Raw genomic sequence first — 18,715 nt, 5'->3', positions numbered from 1 at the left:
AGGTGATGAGCAAGGACCGCTCGTGGGAAGGGGAAGAAAGATGCCTTTTGGTCAGGCCTGCATTTTTCTCACCAGATGTATCACGTTAGCAGCCTCATAAACAGACCCAGAGCTCGTAACAGAAGCAATTAAACACTGCTACAGGATACTCCGTCTTCCTGCCCTTAACAGTTTTCAGCCATACTTCTGAAAATACAGACTCAGAAGAGCAAAATTCTTGTTTCAGCAATCCTTTGGAAGCCTAAAAGACTAAGTGGGATAGTATGCTTAAGTTAATGAATTGTCATTTAAATAAGCTTTTCATTTGGGAAATCACAAAACTTTATTTTAATCAACATTTGCATATCGACAGTTCTTTCCTGTAAAACTGGTGCTTTTGTGGGCTTCAAAATGTGTGGCATGACAAAGATTTTTTTAAAAATATGAAATACTCAATGAAGTTTTCTGTTCCTTTTTGACAGACTTCTCAGCCATAATGAGGCATGACTATTTCACATGTGACAGTCTTAGTGCTCTAAGAAGGATGTGTGCCAGCGATCTTCAAAGGACTTCCTTCATTCTGTCAGCCTCATAAAATTATTTAATTAGCTTCCCAGTGATGTTATCTGGTATAGTTATCTAGTTTTTTAGCAGTGGATCAAAATTGAATCAGTTATATCCAGCCAACTGGAAATGCTGTATTTTGGGGGAAGGAAATTTTAGAAAAAACAAAAGCCTATTTTAAAACCTTGCTGTTAAATGCCTGTTGTTGCCTAAGTGGAATTACAAATTCAGAAGTAAATGTACACTCTAGCTGAAGATGTAACAAAGATGTGCAGGTATTAAAAAAAAACTTACTAAAATATCTAACACGGTAGGAGTAAATGATTGAACTAAAAGTAAATAAAAGATACATTTTTGGAACACTGGATGCTTTAACTACACTTTGTTCTCTGTTAAGTCTAGTGAGCTCCCTGTACCCCAAATAATAATTGTGCTATTAAAGCGCTCTCTAGATGCTTAAATGCTGTCCTGAGCACCGGATCGATTCAGTATAAGCAGATTGGACACAAGTCCTAACTCACATGGAGCTCACAATCTAAAGGGAGGGAGAACGGGTATCTTATCCCCATTTTTGCCAGTGAGGAAACTGTGGCACAGAGAAGCTAAGTGACCTGTCCAAGGTCTCACTGCAGGCAAGTGACAGAGCCAGGATTAGAAACCAGGACTCCTGGCTCTCAAATTAATGCTCTTTCCCCTAGGCCTCACTACTTTTCCAGGGCTAAACCTCCTAAACTTCTCAAGGCCTTAGTTTTTGATTTGGGATCCTCACATATTTAAGTATTTCATTATAATGTGATTTGTCATTAGCTTTGAAGTCCTCTATTATTTATTTAGTGATATTTATTGAGCATTTACTTTGTGCAAAGCACTGTACTAAGCACTTGGGAGAGTGCAATATAACAATAAACCTATACATCCACTGCTCACAACGAGCTCTATTAGTGTGTCAACTCCATGGGACAGGTCTGTGCTTGTCTTTGTCTTCTCCAAATTCCTTAATCGGTCGATCTGTGGCATTTATTGAGGATGTTCAGAGCACTGTACTAAGCAGTTGAGAGAGTACATAACGGAAATGGTAGACATGTTTCCTCCCTACAACGAGCTTACAGTCAATAGTCTTAAGTGCCTAGTAGGGTGCTTTGAACATAGTAGAGGTTCAATAAATGTTATTGATGATGAAATTTTACAAATTCCAAGAATTGCTTAATTAATGGGAAAAAAAGCCAGTTACCTTTTGAAAGTGACCTGCTGTGTGACCTTGGGAAAGCCATCCAACTTCTCTGAGTCTCAGTTCCCTCGTTTGCAGATTAGTGATTCAATACCTGTTCTCCCTCCTACTTAGACTGTGAGCCCCACGTGGAACCTGATTATCTTGCATCTACCCCAGTGCTTAATACAGTGCTTAGCACGTATTAAGTGCTTAATAAGTACCACAGTTATTATTAGTAGTAGAGGGATCTGCAGAGAGTAACTGCTCAATATATACCATTGATTGATTGGGCAAGTCAAGTTGTGTGCATTCTTCCAGCATGTATCTACCCCAGTGCATAGTACAGTGCATAGCACATAGTAAGCGTTTAACAAATACAATTATTAAGCGGCTGTTCCAATAAAGTCCCAATCTGCCGAGAACATCCCATTTGTGGTAATCCATCACAGATGAATGCCCCCCTTGGAAAATTCCTGTTCCCAAAAACTAACAGTTTGGGTTCCAAGTTTATTAGAGTATTGGATTTTCTTTTTATGAAGTCCTGAAGTAATTTTGCTAGCTGCCCTTGGAAGCCTGCAGGTGTTGGCCACATTTATAAGAATAGAAAAGCTGAGGATTCCTCTATTCAAGTGCTATGGTTCTCTGCTGCAAAAACAGCTGCATTGGGAGGAAGCAATGCTGCTCTGGGCACCCCTCCTCTACTCAAAGCAAACCCCACCTGAGCTTCAAACAGAAAATAAGAAAGGAGTGAAGCAGTGTGAAGCCCCTTGAGAAGCAGTGTAGCCTAGTGGATGGAGCACGGGCCTGGGAATTAGAAGGACCTGGGTTCTAGTTCCGGTTCCACCTCTTGTCTGCTGTGTGACCCTGGGCAAGTCACTTCACTTCTCAGGGTCTCAGTTACCTTATCTGTAAAATGGGGATTACAACGGTGAGCCTCGTGTGGGTTGCAGACTGTGTCCAAGTTGATTGGCTTGTAGCTACTCCAGGGCTTAATACAGTGCGTGGCACATATTAAGCACTTAAAAAAATACCATGAAAAAGGGTGGAGGGTACTGTCCCCACTGAGGCTATTGTGAGGGTTTTCCAGGAGAGTTGACTTCAGCGTTATTATGCAGATCAGTGGTATTTACTAGCATTTACTGTGTGCTAAGCACTTGGGAGAGTACACTATTACAGATTTGGTAGGCATGGATTTTTTGGGTATCAGTTAAGTGCTTACTATGTGGTAGGCACTGTGCTAAGCACTAGGGTAGATATAAGCTAATGAGGTTGGACACAGTCTTAATCCCCATTTTACAGATGAGGTAACTGAGGCTCAGAGAAGCTAATTGACCAAGGTCATACAGCAGACATGTTCCCTGCCCACAAGGAGCTCATAGTCTAAAGGAAGAGACAGACATTAAATTATGGAGATGCACAGAAATGCTTTGGGACTGAAGGTGGGGCGAATAAGGGTACAGAGCCAAGTGCAAGGGCAATGCAGAGCTTAGAACAGTGCCTGGCACACTGTAAGTGCTTAACAAATACTATTATGATTATTATTATTAAGAGGGAGTAGGGATTTAATCAGGAAAGGCCTCTTAGAGGAGATGTGATTTTTAATAAGGCTTTATGCAACTCATATAGCTTTTTGACCATTCAGTGAATTTTTCCTAGCGCAGAAAATGGAAGTATTGTAGATGAGTTATGTCATTCCATTGGTTCAGTATTTCTTTTAAATTCTGGAGAACCGCCAATGAGACGTTGTACTTTGTTTAAAACAGAAAAACAGAACACCAGATATCCCCTGTTAACTGTGGTTCTAGATACTGTATTGTATGTGGTTTGTGAAGAGTTTTGTGATTTTCACAGTGAAAGGTGTTTATACAAATGTTCAGTTTGTGATTGTTAAAAATATCTGCTTGTCATTCTAGGTCAGTTGATTTAGTTATAATTGATACATTTGTTTGAACATGAAGGTGGTGGGTGGTAAGTGAAAGGAAACAGCCAGAGTATTTTTATTCTATTCTACATGTGTTTGTAGTTTCTCCTCTTAGGTTGGCTTCCCCTCCACTGCAGTGTTTGGGAGTGGGTGGCTCGTTTTCATGATCTGTATCATATGAGAGAGTGTTTTTTAAGTTTTTGTGTAAGGATTTTAAAAGTTTATATTATGTTTGATGAATGAGTGAAAACATTTAATTAATGACTAGATTTTTTTTGGAAGTTTTTTTTGAAGCTCCTATTCTATCTTGTTCCAATGTAACCCAGATATTTTCTGCCCTTCCACACAAAAGTTCCTGTCATGAATAGTTTGCTCTAGGAATCATGCTGTGTGGTGATGTATTTTATTACTGTACTATGGTGATGTATTTTATTATGCAAATTTATTTTTATAATGCCTTTTCTTTGAGTTTACCGTAGTTTTAACTGTTCAGAATATGAAATTCTTCATGATCACAATTCAGAGGACTTAGAGCTGTATTTGATAGATAAAGGGAATGGGACTATCCTTGTGAAGGAAGTCAGGAGTATATAATATTACAGAATTGATTTAGGTTATTCGACTGAAAAGAATTGTTGAGAGGAACAAGCAGCAAAAATGAACGGTAGCCATTTTGCCAAAATAACAATGCAAAATACAGAAACTCCTTAACATCGGCTTTAAAGCACTCTATCGCCTTGCCCCCTCCTATCTCATCTCACTATTCTCTTACTATAACACATCCCGCGTACTTCATTCCTCTAATGCCAACCTACTCACTGTACCTCGATCCCTTCTACCTCGCCATCCCCCCATGTCCTGCCTCAGGTCTGAAACACCCTTTCTCTTCATGTCCAACAGACAATTGATCTCCCCCGCTTCAAAGCCTTCACAGCTCTTCCAAGAGGCCTTCCCTGACTAAGCCCTCCTTTCCTCTTCTCCCACTCCCTTCTGTGTTGCCTTGGCTTGCTACCTTTAATTAATCTCCCCTCCCGACCCCTCAGCACTTATGTACCTATCAGTAACTTTGTTTATATTAATGTCTATCTCCCCCTCTAGCCTGTAAGCTCCCTATGAGCAGGGAATGTCTGTTATATTATATTGTACTCTCCCAAGGGCTTAGTATGGTACTCTGCACTCAGTAAACACTCAATAAATATGATTGAATGACTGACAGACGTAGGCACATTGGACTCAAACTAGCAAACCCACACCTCAGATTTTGCCTTTAAAGAAGATGTAAAGTGGGCTTGTGCCACAGGGATGGTCTATCTCAAAGGACCATTAGGAGAAAAACATTTTTTAAAACCTTGCAGTAAAATCCCTACTTGCTAAAGGGGTAGATGCAGTAATATATATCACCACAACTGAAAAAAGTATAAAAATCATAATGGGCAGCCAGTCATTTTAAGGATCAGTTATCATCCTAAATCGAAGAAATTTGGAAAATTTGGGCCCCCACATAACCACTCTTGCCTTCAAAAATACCAACAGAAAGAGCATGGGTCTGGGAGACAGAAGACCAGGGTTCTAGTGTAACCTTGGGCAAGTCACTTAACTTCTCTGTGCCTCGGCTTCCTCATCTGTAATATAGGGATTCAGTTCCTATTCTCCTTCCTACTGAGACTGTGACCCCCATGTTGGACAGGATCTGACTGCATCTGACCTGATTAATTTGTATCTACCCAACACTTAGAACAGTGATTGACACACAGCAAGCACTTAAATACAATGATCATTATTATTATTTTTCTTTTCCACTCCTTTTCCAATGTCCTCTTTGTGCATTTCTCCTCCTCGGGCCATATATGTAGTTCTCCGTTGCTGTCTCTGCCATCACCTTTCTCCGTATACCGTTAGTCCTGCCATAATGCATGTTTGCACTGTGTGTTTTAGCTAGGGACTAATGAATGTTTGCTTGACGATGTGTGTCTGTTTGACCAGAGTTCTCTGCAGTGTCAGAAAAAAAGATTGTACATGTCTGTACAGTGCCTACTGTGCAAAATTTCCATTCTGTCTGGTTTTACATTAGTGCAATCGCCAGGTTCAGTCAACCAGTGGTATTTATTGAGCACATACTGTGTCCAGAACACTGTACTAAGCACTTGGGAGAGTACTGTACAACAGACATGTTGTATGTAGACATGTTCCCTGCCTTACAAGAAGCTTATAATCTAGAGGAGGAGTTACAGAACTGTGTGTGTGTATGTGTATGTGTTTGGGAGGGGCTGGGTATCATGTCCTAGGCTGAGGTCTCTGTCAGTGTCTCTGTGTGTGTGTGTGTGTGTGTGTGTGTGTGTGTGTGTGTGTGTGTGTGTGTGTGTGTGTGTGTGTGTGTGTAAATTTGAAGGAAGGCTCTCAGGTTCTCCAGGTTCCCTATGATGATGATGATGGTATTTGTTAAGCGCTTACTATGTGCAAAGCACTATTCTAAGCACTGGGGGGATGCAACAATAATAACAATAACAACAATGATGGCATTTATTAAGCGCTTACTATGTGCAAAGCACTGTTCTAAGCGCTGGGGAGTTTACAAGGTGATCAGGTTGTCCCACGGGGGGCTCAGAGTCTTCATCCCCATTTTACAGATGAGGGAGCTGAGGCCCAGAGAAGTGAACTGACTTGCCCAAAGTCACACAGCCGATAAGTGACGGAGCTAGGATTAGAACCCATGACCTCTGACTCCCAAGCCCGCACTCTTTCTACTGAGCCATGCTGCTAGCCCAGCTAGACTGTAAGATCATTGTGGACAGGGAATGTGTGTGGTTATTGTTGTATTCTCCCAAGTGCTTAGCACAGTACCCCTGTTCACAATAAGGCTCAATAAATATGAGTGAAAGAATGAAGTTATGCCTGGTACCCTTTGGGCATTTGTTATTCTCCCCACCCTCAACCCCCCAGCATTTATGTACATAATCTATAAATTATATTAAAGTCTGTCTCCCCCTGTAGACAGTAAGCTCACTGTGGGCAGGGATCAGGTATACCAACTGTTGTATTGTCCTCTTCTAAGCGCTTAGCACAGTGCTGTGTACCTAGTAAGTACTAAATAAGTACAGTTGATTGATTAATTGGTCTAGTTAGAAAGAAATGTGTGGAGAGTATGTGTCAACCAACTCTGTTACATTGTATTCTCTTAAGTGCTTAGTACAGTGCTTTCGCACACAGTAAGTGCTCAATAAATGTGATTGATAACATTACTGCAAAAGCATAATCTAAAAAAATGGTTTTGCAATAGTCCAGATTAGAGATGACTAGAAATTTGAATGAGAAATTTCTTATGGAAATGGAAGGGGAGCATCCATATACAGGATATTTTGCAAGAAAAGTGGATGCACGTACTTGAGGAATAGAAGATTGTAAGCAAAGATGACTGTTGTTTCTTGCTTTAGGGGGAAGGAGGAGACATGTTATTTCAGCATTTGGAAATTAGTTTTGTTATTCAAGATTCCCTTATTGAATTGAGTCGCCATGGAGACATTCGCATTTAGCTGTAGAGGAGAGGAGGAAAACCAGTGGACTTTGCGGTAGTGTATGTGAAGCCCCAATGATACCCACTGTATGCTAAAATGCAGCAAATTTGGACTGTGTTTTCCCAGGCTGATGAGGAATTTGAAAATTGAGGGTCCTTTTTGTTAATAAGCATAGCTCTCTAAAATTAATAACTGTAGTTTTGGTTAGTCTATTAAACTATTTCATTTACAAGTTCTGATTCTCCCCTAGATATCAAATAACCTCTCTCACATCCTTGTGAACCTTTTCTTTAATGGTGTTTGTTAAGCGCTTACTATGTGTCAGGCACTGTACTAATTGTTGGTAAGGTACAAGCTAATCAGGTTGGACACGGTCCATGTCCCATATGGGCTCACAGTCTTAACCCTCACTTTACAGATGAGGTAACTGAGGTATAGAGAACTTAATTAACTTGCCCAAGGTGACACAACAGACAAGTGGCAAAGGTGGAATTAGAACCCAGACCCTGCTCTTTCCACGAATTAGAACCCAGACCCTGCTCTTTCCACTAGACATCCCCCCCTTTATTTAAATTGGGGTTTGTTTTCTTGTTTCAAGCAGTGGCAGAAAAGTTAAGGTGTCTGAATGTATTATTATTTTGCCCCAGATACTTGATTCTAAGAATTTTACGGACTCAAAAAAATCAATAATGCCATTCTCAATTTGTATGGCTTTATTTGGTTTTCTAAGGGTGGTTACCGATTTTTCTCCCCTTTAAACAGGTTTCTCACCTGACCACTCAATTGAAACAGAAGCTTAATTCAAAGCACTAATAGTTGTAAATGGACCTTCTGCAATCAGATTTAATCCAGAGTGAATCTCTGTGCAAGATTTACAGTGTTCAGAATGCTTACTTACTGCCTTCAGAATAACTTTAAAGCTAGACCAGTAGTTTGTGAATTGCAACAGAGGACATATCAAATTTTAATTTTGTGTTTCTCTTTTCAGGTTAATGGCGACATTCCTCCTCGGTTAAAAAAGAGTGCTCATGAAATCATCCTGGACTTCATCCGATCACGGCCTCCCTTGAATCCAGTAAGTAATCTGGCAGGGAATGTGTCTGTTTGTTATTGTATTGTACTCTCCCTAGCACTTAGTACAGTGCCCTACACACATTAAGCACTCAGTAAATATGATTGAATGAATGAATAAATGAATGGGTTCCGCCACACCACAAAATGCATTTCTTTCTCCTCCCAGTTTTTACACATTGAAAATTGTGTACAGACATCTCCCGTAGGATAGTCTGATGTTACTCAGAAATATTTTTTATTTTGTAAATGTTTAAATATTCCTGGGCAAATAAGCATCATTTCAGTAAAGCAGACTGTTCACAATTACTGACCCTTTTGTAAGTAGTTTTTAATGTCAGTGTTTATAATCTCAGAAGCAGTATGGCCTTGTAGAAAGAGCACAGGCCTGCGAATCAGAGGACTTGGGTTGTAATTCTAGCTCTGTCATTTACCTGCTGTGTGACCTTGGGAAAGTCACTTCACTTCTCTGTGCCTCAGTTACCTCATCTGGGAAATGAGGATTAAAACTGTGAACCCCTTGTGGGACAGGGACTGTGTCCAGTCTGATCATTTCATATCTACCCCAGCGCTTAGTTCAGTGCCTTGCACATAGTAAGTACTTAACAAATACCATTTAAAAAAATGTTGCTTAGAAAATGCTATATCACATAATACTTCCCCTTAGAATCCTCCTGGATTTCTAGCAATGAAATGTAATTTTGCCTTCCAGTAATCTGTAATTCAGTAATCTCATTTTATTTTCTACCACTCCCTTCTGCATCACTCTGACTTGCTCCCTTTATTCACCATCACACACCCTGCCCCATAGCATTTATGCACATATCCATAATTTATTTATTTGTGTTAATGTCTGTCTCCTCCTTTAGACTGTAAGCTGGTTGTGGGCAGGGGATGCATCTGTTATTTTGTGTTGTACTCTCCCAAGCACTAAGTACAGTGCTCTGCTCACAGTAAGCCTTCCATAAATATGACTGATCTGAAAATGGACCTATGTGAAGTCTTGGGAGAGTACAGTATAATAGAGTTGGTAGACATGCCCACTACTAGAGAATTGCATTACTTCATGCTTCTCATATTATTATAGTAAAAATTATGGTATTTGGTAAGCGCTTACTGTGTAAATGCTAAATGCTGGTGGATGCAAGCAAATTGGGTTGGACACAGTCCCTGTCCTGTGTGGGGCTCTCAGTCTCGATCCCCATTCTACAGATGAGGGAACTGAGGCACAGAGAACTGAAGTGACTTGCCCGAGGTCACACGGCAGGTAAGTGGCAGAGCCATGCTCTATCCACTACACCATGCTGCTTCTCATATATGCTGTTGCTTTTTATTCCCCAAGGCTTCAGCCAGGAAGCTGAAACCAACCCCACCAAGGCCAAGGAGTCTTCATGAAAGAATCCTAGAGGAAATCAAATCGGAGCGAAAGCTACGCCCTGTTTCCCCAGAGGAGATCAGGAGAAGCAGGCTGGGTAAGTCCGTGACTCGTTGCATCTTTAGTCCATTGGCCCATGTGCCCAATCCAGGAAGAGGTGATAAGTGAGGCCGCTGTCTCAAGTTAGTCCTGGAGGGGTTGCTGATTAAATAATTGTGGTATTTGTTAAGCACTTGCTAGAGAATCAATCATCAATTGTATTTATTGAGCGCTTACTGTGTGCAGAGCACTGTACTAAGAGCTTGGGAAGTACAAGTTGGCAACATATAGAGACAGTCCCTACCCAACAGTGGGCTCACAGTCTAAAAGGGGGAGACAGAGAACAAAACCAAACATACTAACAAAATAAAATAAATAGAATAGATATGTGCAAGTAAAATAAATAAATAAATAGAGTAATAAATCTGTACAAACATATATCCATATATACAGGTGCTGTGGGGAAGGGAAGGAGGTAAGATGGGGGGGATGGAGAGGGGGACGAGGGGGAGAGGAAGGAAGGGGCTCAGCTGACAGTTGGCGGAGCTGGGATTTGAACCCATGACCTCTGACTCCGAAGCCCTTGCTCTTTCCACTGAGCCACGCTGCTTCATGCCATTCAATAGCATATATTGAGCGCTTCCTGTGTGCAGAGCACTGTACTAAGCGCTTGGGAAGTACAAGAGAAGCAGCATGATGTAGTGGCTAGAGCCCAGGCCTCGGAGTGAGAAGGTCATGGGCTCTAATCCTGGCTCTGCCACTTGTCTGCTGTGTGACCTTGGGCAAGTCACTTCACTTCTCTGGGCCTCAGTTACCTCATCTGTAAAAAGTGGGGATTAAGAGTGTGAGCACAGTGTGGGACAGGGACTATGTCCCACCTGGTTAACTTGTAATAATAGCAATAATAATAATAATTGTGGTATTTGTTCAGCACTTACTGTGTGCCAGACACTGTACTAAGCACTGGGGTGGATGTAAGCAAGTCAGTGCTTAGAACAGTGCTTGGCACAGAGTAAGAGCTTAACAAGTACCATAATTATTATTACATTCATTCATTCAATCGTATTTATTGAGCGCTTACTGTGTGCAGAGCACTGTACTAAGCGCTTGGGAAGTACAAGTTGGCATGTCAATCACTGTTCTAAGCACTGGGGAAGATATAAGATAATCAAGTCAGATGACAGTCCCTGTCCCATCCAAAGCTAACAATCGAAGAAGGAAGGAAAACAGATGTTGAATCGTCATTTTAGCAGTCAGGTAACTGAGGCCCAGAGAAGTGACTTGCCCAACATCACCCAGCAGACACGTGGTGGAGGCAGAATTAGAACCCAGGTCCTCTGACTCCCAGGCCTATGCTCTCTTCACTAGGCCAACGCTGCTTCCCCTCAGCAATGTCAGCAGACATTTAACCGAAGATTGAGCCCCCTCCTTCCTCTTCCCCTCCTCCCCCTCCCCATCCCCTCCACCTTACCTCCTTCCCCTCCCCACAGCACCTGTATATATATATACCTATATACATATATTTATATATATGTGTGTGTACATGTTTGTACATATTTATTACAATATTTTACTTGTACATATTATTTATTTTATTTTGTTAATATGTTTAGTTTTGTTGTCTTTCTCCCCCTTCTAGACTGTGAGCCCGCTGTTGGGTAGGGACCATCTCTATATGTTGCCAACTTGTACTTCCCAAGCGCTTAGTACAGTGCTCTGCTCACAGTAAGCGCTCAATAAATACGATTGAATGAGTGAATGAATGACTTTAACGTCTCTGCCTTTGCTCAGCGGAGGGGGAGAGTTGTGGGAGCTCACATCTCCAGTTATCAGCTCATCTTCCTCCTCCCCCCTCCCTTCCTCCCTCCCACCCAGCACCCCATTGAGCAGTGGCAGCCTTTTAAGTGAGCAGGTTTAGTCCCTCCACCCTTCCGGCCACCATCGCCACTAATCCTGGTTTAGATCTGAATCTCAGGAACAGTGGTCTATTTATGGGCATGCTACTCAGTCACTGTTACATTTTTTGTCAAGGGAAGAGAGATGGATTTACACCAGCTCCTTTTAGAATGGAAGTTTTTCATCTCTGCCCTATCATTCAATGCTTAACAGTCTTTCTGGGGGTTTGTGCTTTATTCTATGCTTTTGATTTCTTGCTTAAACTTCTCTGGTATCTAATGAGCTTCAGAATATTTTGTAGAACTATTAAGTCCTGCATTAATTTGGTTTCCACAGTTTATTTCACTTGATGGACAGGATTTAAGGAAGCCACTGACTCCATTCAGTGACTCATCAACTGATTATTAATTTGTTTAGACTGTTGACTTCCATATATTACTTTTGATGTGTACCTTCAAACGTCAATTGCTAGAAAAAGCCATAGCGAACGTCATACCATGTAAGAATTTTCTTATCCGAATCGCTGGGCTACAGCAAAACTGATTTAAGGCTTTGCATGCCTCCTAAATATCAGCAGTACTTTTGAGAAGTAATATGGCCTAGAGGAAAGAGCACAGGCCTGGAACTCAGAGGACCTGGATTCTAATCCCAGACCTGTCAATTGCTTGTTGTGTCATCTTGGGCAAATCACTTAATATCTCTGTGCCTCAGTTTCTTCAACTGTAAAATGGGAATTAAATGCCTGTTTCCCCTCCTGCTTAGACTGAGAGCCCCATGCGGGAAAGGGACTGTGTCTGACCTAATTAATTTGTATCTACCCCAGTGTTTAGTACGGTATCTGGCACATAGTAAGTGCTTAACAAATGCCATAAAAAAAAAAACTTATATCTACCCCAACACTTAAAAAAATGTTTGGCACATAGCAAGCCCTTAACAAACACCATTAAAAATAATAATTGTTTTATACATGCAGTGATCTAGGAAATTTCTTGTATGCTCTATTTCTGTAGACCAAAGTGATGGCAGAGCAGTGTACAAACAGACTTTAAAAAATTAATTCCCCTATCCATTTTGGCTGAGAATATGGCAGCGTGTCACGTTGAAATAAACATTTAAAGTTTATGCATCCAACTTTGTTAAAGAATGCCCCGGGCGGTTAGGGAGAATTTCTAGCAGGTGGCTGGCTGACAGTGACAACAGTCAGGGGAAGAGTCAGTTTACCACTTGCTTTGCCCCTGTTCCAAAACAATCGCTGGAGTGACAATGTGACCCTTTTCATTCATTCAATCATATTTATTGAGCACTTACTGTATGCAAAGCACTGTACTAGCACTTAGGAGCGTACAATACAGCAGCAGACACATTCCCTGCCCACAACAAGCTGCAGAGTGAGGACCCAAGCCATTGTTGTCTGGCCCTGATGATTGTAATTGGTAGCCAAAGTACTTGGTTTGGGAAGTCCAAGGAACATGCATGATCACATTTGGCCCACAGTGTTTCTGTTTAAAAATGCTTAAATTTGACCTTACATGAAAGTGGTACTTTGTTGTTTGGCATGAAAAAGAAACTTTAAGATGAAATACATTTCCTTGGATTTAAAATGAATTTCACTTCTTGGATGGGGTGCAAAGTGCTTTGGGGATAAAACACAGGGATGGGAATGCTGAGGAGAAAAATCTTATTCTGTTGTCACCCTACTTAGTTTGACACGAAAGGGAGATATTGGGGAAAATGACAGAGAATCATGAATGTGCCTTTAGTCTCCCTCATACTCACAAACATAAAATGTGTTTTCTTCAGACTTTTTAGTAAGAAACTGGAGCAAATATCACAATGTAACTTCTAAAAGATTCCTATCAACTTTGAATTTAGTTTCCCATCAAATAAGAACCGAATTTTTATTTTTTAGATTTATGGAAATAATCAAGGAATAAGCTGCACAAAGGAGTTCTTCTTTTAGTTCACTGAAGTGTATGTGCAGTATGACTCTAAACTTACTTTTGTCTCTCATCTTTCATTGGTCCAAAAAATGATAGTTCGTTATTGATGACCTTTACCCCAGATGTTTATATTTGTCGTACCTTCATTTTTAAGTGTTTGAAAAACATGATGTATCTGTGGTCATATTTTACGTCTCTAAAGCTGTTGACACAGTAGTGATACTATCGTGACTTTATTCGCAATATCTTGTATTGTATACAAATTTCAGATTTATGCTATTTTATCTCTACATTCTAATCTGAAATGTGACAATTTAGCTAACCATTAATTTTCCATATTTTGTCCTCCCCGTGTTTTCCTAATGGTTGAATTGTTTTCTTTTTGTTGTTTTCTTTTTCCAGCAGTGCGGCCACTTAGCTTGTCTCACAGTTTTGACTTGTCAGGTAAAAAAAGAAAGCTCAACACCTGACGTGGTTTTTGTGGTCACTGTGAAAATCATTTCATCCATTCTCTGTTTAAACATCACAATACTAAGAAAATGGAAGGGTTTCTTTTCAGTCATGGTCATTGAAACAAAGAATCCTCTCATTTGGAAAAAAAAATCCTAACTGTGTAGATGATGTATGTGGTTAAACTATTATTTGAGAATAAAGTGGACATTGATCAGACCTCCACTCTACCATAAAATTCCACACTTTTCATCACTTTGAGAATTTGCATTAAAGGAGCAATAAACAAAATGAATAACAGAAGCTCTAAGGAATCAGGCGCTCAGTACCGTGCTTTGCACGCAGTAAGCGCTCAATAAGTACCACTTCCTGATTGATTGAATCATTTGAAGCTTCCCCTTTTTCTGAACATTTTGTTCCTTAGAAGGCAAAATCCAATAAATGAGGCTACTGCTCTCTTTGCAGACGGTCTAAGATGACTGATGTCCCGGTACATGGAAACCAGCTAGCTAAGGGTTAATCGTATGGTGAGAAATGCTGATTTCCAGGGAAGCAAAGCAGGTACTAGATGCTTCATCATGATAGGCAAAATCTTGGTCAACTTGACAGTCTCTTTTTTAATGAAAGCCAATCTTGATCTCCTTCAAAGTGCTTAATAATGGTAATAATAATAATAATAATATAATGATGGTATTTGTTAAGTGTTTACTATGTGCCAAGAACTGTTCTAAGGGCTGGGGTAGATGCAAGGTGATCAGGTTAGACGCAGTCCCTGTCCCATGTGGGGCTCCAGCTTATTCCCCATTTTACAGATAAGGTAACTGAAGCACAGAGAAGTGAAGTGACTTCACACACTTCCATGTCCCACAGCAGATGTGGCAGAGCTGGGATTAGAACTCAGGTCCTTCTGGCCCCCAAGCCCATGCTCTATCCACTATGCAAAGTTGCTTTTCAAAGCCAGAGTATTTCAGAAAAATTACTTTCAGGTATATTTCAAAAGCTTCCATAAGAAAAAAAGGAATTTTGGTCTGGAGAGCAGAGACTTGACTAAGGCCCAGCTGTCAGGTTCCCCACCATGAGCTCTGTGGGAGAGGCAGACTGTGGGACTGGTGAACCTGTCCCCAACTCAGCTATTATAAAAATAATTATTGTTTTTGTTAAACCTTACTATGTGCCAGGCACTGTACTGAGCGCTGGGATGGATACAGGCAAATCGGTTGGACCCAGTTCTTGTCCCACGAGGGGCTCACAGTCTCAATCCCCATTTTACAGATGAGGTAAATGAAGCACAGAGAAGTGAAGTGACTTGCCTAAGGTCACAGATCAGACGAGTAGTGGAGCTGGCGTTAGAACCCATGACCTTCTAACTCCTGGGCCCGAGCTCTATCCACTATGCCATGTAGAGTTTGGGGAGGAAAATACCTGGGTTATTTTTAGCAAGTGCCATAGCTTGGCTGGGTGGGTGTCCACTTGGGGTTGAGGGAGGAGTGAGCCTGGCTTTGCTTGCATCAGCAATGCCCTCTAACTTTCCCTTTCCTCGTGAGGGTTCTGGGGACAGCAGAGAGCCCTCTCCTCCCCACACCCAGGAGATGTGAGGGTACCTCTTGGTTCCAGATTTATCACCCAGTAGTTTCTTTTTGCCCTTTGGCCTGCATTAGCAGCATGGCCTAGTGGATACAGTGTGGGCCTGGAAATCAGAAAGACCTGAGTTCTAATCCTGACTCAGCTACTTGTCTGCTGTATGATCTGTACAATGGGGGTTAAGACCATGAGCCCTAAATGAGACAGGGACTGTGTCCAGCCCAATATGCTTGTATCTACCCCAGTGGTTAGAACAGGGCCTAGCACATAGTAAGTGCTTAACAAATACCATAGTTATTATTTTTAGGGTGCTTGCCTGCTGAATATCCCATCTGGGCTTTACTTGATAGGGTTCTGTAATTTTATTTCAGAAGAAGAGAGACTGCTGTAGTGAAACCAGGTTTGTGCCATCCTATCCCTCACTGGGATTTACAGAGCAGTAACTTCTAAATGCTATACTCCTTTCCCTCTCATATCCGAACGGAGCTGGAGGTCTGCGATTCTCACTTAGTCATGGCTTGCTAAATCTGAACTTTACAGAACATCTTAAGATAGAGAAGTCTGCCCAATTTTTCATTTCAACTTTTTACAGTTGGCTTTTATCTCAACTGTTTTGACTGACTGTTGAAGAACTCTCCTTCTCTTCTTTATCCATTGGCTAATTTTTATCTGAAAGGACTCATGATGTGTAGAATTTTGATGAAATCCTTGTCAGGCTGACTGCAAAATATATTTTGCAAATCAAACTCCCGATGCTTAGAATATATAGATGTATAAATGTACACGTTGGGTGAGGGGCAATCAGCCAATGACTAGCTCTAGCTAAATTAGATCTTTTTCTAATCAAGGAGAAGAGAAGGCTAAGGTCATTTTGATTTTTAGTTCTCCTTGCTTGACTTTTATGTTTGTTTCTGTCATCTGTATCATACTTGCTTTCTTTAGCCTCATTTGCCTAGGAGAATGAATGTCCTAAAAATATAATTTTTGAAACAAAGTTTAATTCCTAACATCAGTATTAAGGGTGGAATGCATTCCTATGCATTGGCTATGATCCATTAAATCATTCCTAGGCAGACTGAGAGTTAAGCACAAACATGGCGTCAAACCCAATTGGATCAGCCAGGCCAACCTATGAAACGTTAATAACTCCTTTAGCAAACTAGAGGTTATATCATTTTGATGCACAAAAAGGCACTGATTTGCCTTGGGGAGATTAAACATGGAAACGGTAATAGAGGCCTTTAAGTGCAGTTCCCAGAAAAACCCATTTTGTGGCATCAATCAATCAATGATATTTGTTGAGTGCTTACTATGTGCAGGGCACTGTTCTAGGCTCTTGGGAGAGCATAATACAACAGAATTAGCAAACCCGTTCCCTGCCCATAATGAGCTTAGAGTTTCAGCCCAATGCACAAGTGAGCCTTCTGACCTGGCTCATCTCCTGCAGTTTATAAGGGCAGTGTTCATTGTGACAGAGTTGGGAGCCTCAGAAGTGATGATAGCAGGAACAGTGAGCATCTTCCCCCACAAGAGCACTCCTCTCTCCAGCCCCAACTTGTAACTCACATTTCTCCAGGAGAGCCACAGCTGCTATAATGACTAGAGCTGACTTATCTTACTGCAAATCAAACCACCCCTTAGGGAGGTCCCTTCAAATAAACCACCTGCTAGTGTTTACTTATGTATGTGTCTAGTAGGGCTTAGCAAATGAGAATTTTTATGAAAAAAGTGAACTATTTTTAACCCAGAAACACATTTAATTGCAGATTCAAACCTGTATTTTAACAGCTAGCAGTCTCGTTAGCAAAGAACTAATATGGTTAGGAGAACTATTTCATGATTATGGTATTTGCTAAGGGCATAGTATTTGCTAAGTGCTGGGATAGGCACAAGATAATCAGATCAGACACAGGCCCAGTTCCACACAGGGCTAACAACATAAGAGGTAAGGAGAGCGGGCATCCTCACATCTGGCAGTTGGGGAAACTGAGGCTCAAAGAGGTTAAGTGACTTGTCCCATGCCCATGGCAGAGATGGGAGTAGAAGCAAGGTCACCTGACTCCTTAGCCCTTTCCCTCAGACTGCACTGCCTCTACTTCTTTTGCAAATAATCCACTGTCACAGGATGTTGTACCCTGGAGAGAATTTCTAAAAATCCTAAACATTTTCAGTCTCTCATATCAGTTAGCAGGTTTAACCAACCATTTCAGGTGGGGCAGCATGGCCTAGTGGAAGGAACATTGGAGTGGTATCCAGGAAACACAAGTTTTCATCCCAGCTCTGCCACTCGTCTGATGCATCAGTGACCTTGGGAAAGTCCATTAACAGCTCTGTGCTTGTTTCCTCATCTGTAAAATGGAAACAAAACACCTGTTCTCCCTTTTTCTTAAACTGTAAGCTCTATGTGGGACCAGTAGTTAATCTGATTATCTTGCATCTAACCTGCTGCTTAGCATATAGTAAGTGCTTAATAAATACTATCCAAGGGAAAGAAATTGGTAAGTGAGCAAATCCACCACAAGCACGGCAACTATAAAAGTCTGTACCTTCAGAAGCCCAGAAAGTTTGACCAGTTTTCTACCTGGGTTATTTCACGCACACTAGCTCACTTCTTTATTCCACACTTTCCAACCACTCAGTACAATGCACCGCATCAAGTAGGCATTCAATAAATGCTTATAAGAAGGCAGAAGCATTTGTTGTGTGGCAACCTATCACTTTTTTTGTAAAAATTACCCCAAACCCTTCACTGAGAAGCTCAACTGGAGCTGGAGCTTTAAGAGCCCCCATTGTGACTCTTCAAGGGACCGAAGAGCTCAATGAAGAAAGGGGCCGTGACAGCTATTAGCCGAGGGAAGGGAACTCTGCCTCTCAACATCTCCTGGTGGCAGCAGACTTAGTGGAAGGAAAAGGGGAGGAGGATGATGACCATGGCTTTTGTTGGGTATTTCTAGTTTGTCTGGGGGCTTTTCTTCATGGAATCACTATTCCAAGGACAGCCCTCTAGATTAGCTTCAAAAAGCAATGCCCCTTCAACCTGGTTTCTCATCTCCTAATAAGGGGATAGCAGAGTAGATTCTGAGGCCACTGTTAGCCGAGGGGCCGGCTGAGGTGCTCATTTCTTGGTTCGATGAGAGCCCCGAGGGACCCTGGAGTGTCTCTGGCAGCGGCTCTCTC

At 41.4% G+C, this 18,715-nt stretch overlaps 1 protein-coding gene across 8 annotated transcripts in view; it reads left to right on the top strand.

The window, feature by feature from the left end:
• Positions 1 to 18,715, top strand: part of SPIRE1 (spire type actin nucleation factor 1) — a 205,677-nt gene that overhangs the window by 150,370 nt on the left and 36,592 nt on the right. For 5 of the 8 annotated variants that reach the window (XM_038747212.1, XM_038747206.1, XM_038747211.1 and 2 more), the window contains 3 exons: positions 8,175 to 8,261; positions 9,600 to 9,729; positions 13,910 to 13,951. In XM_038747212.1, coding sequence (XP_038603140.1) covers positions 8,175 to 8,261; positions 9,600 to 9,729; positions 13,910 to 13,951 — 259 coding nt within the window. The remainder of the gene's footprint in view (positions 1 to 8,174; positions 8,262 to 9,599; positions 9,730 to 13,909; positions 13,952 to 18,715) is intronic. The other 3 variants (XM_038747213.1, XM_038747208.1, XM_038747207.1) reach the window with 1 other exon arrangement.

This window comes from Tachyglossus aculeatus, chromosome 5 (assembly GCF_015852505.1).
Source record: "Tachyglossus aculeatus isolate mTacAcu1 chromosome 5, mTacAcu1.pri, whole genome shotgun sequence".
NCBI lineage: Eukaryota > Metazoa > Chordata > Mammalia > Monotremata > Tachyglossidae > Tachyglossus > Tachyglossus aculeatus.
Note: the sequence above shows the minus strand (reverse complement) of the source record. Positions and strands in the feature narration are given on the sequence as shown.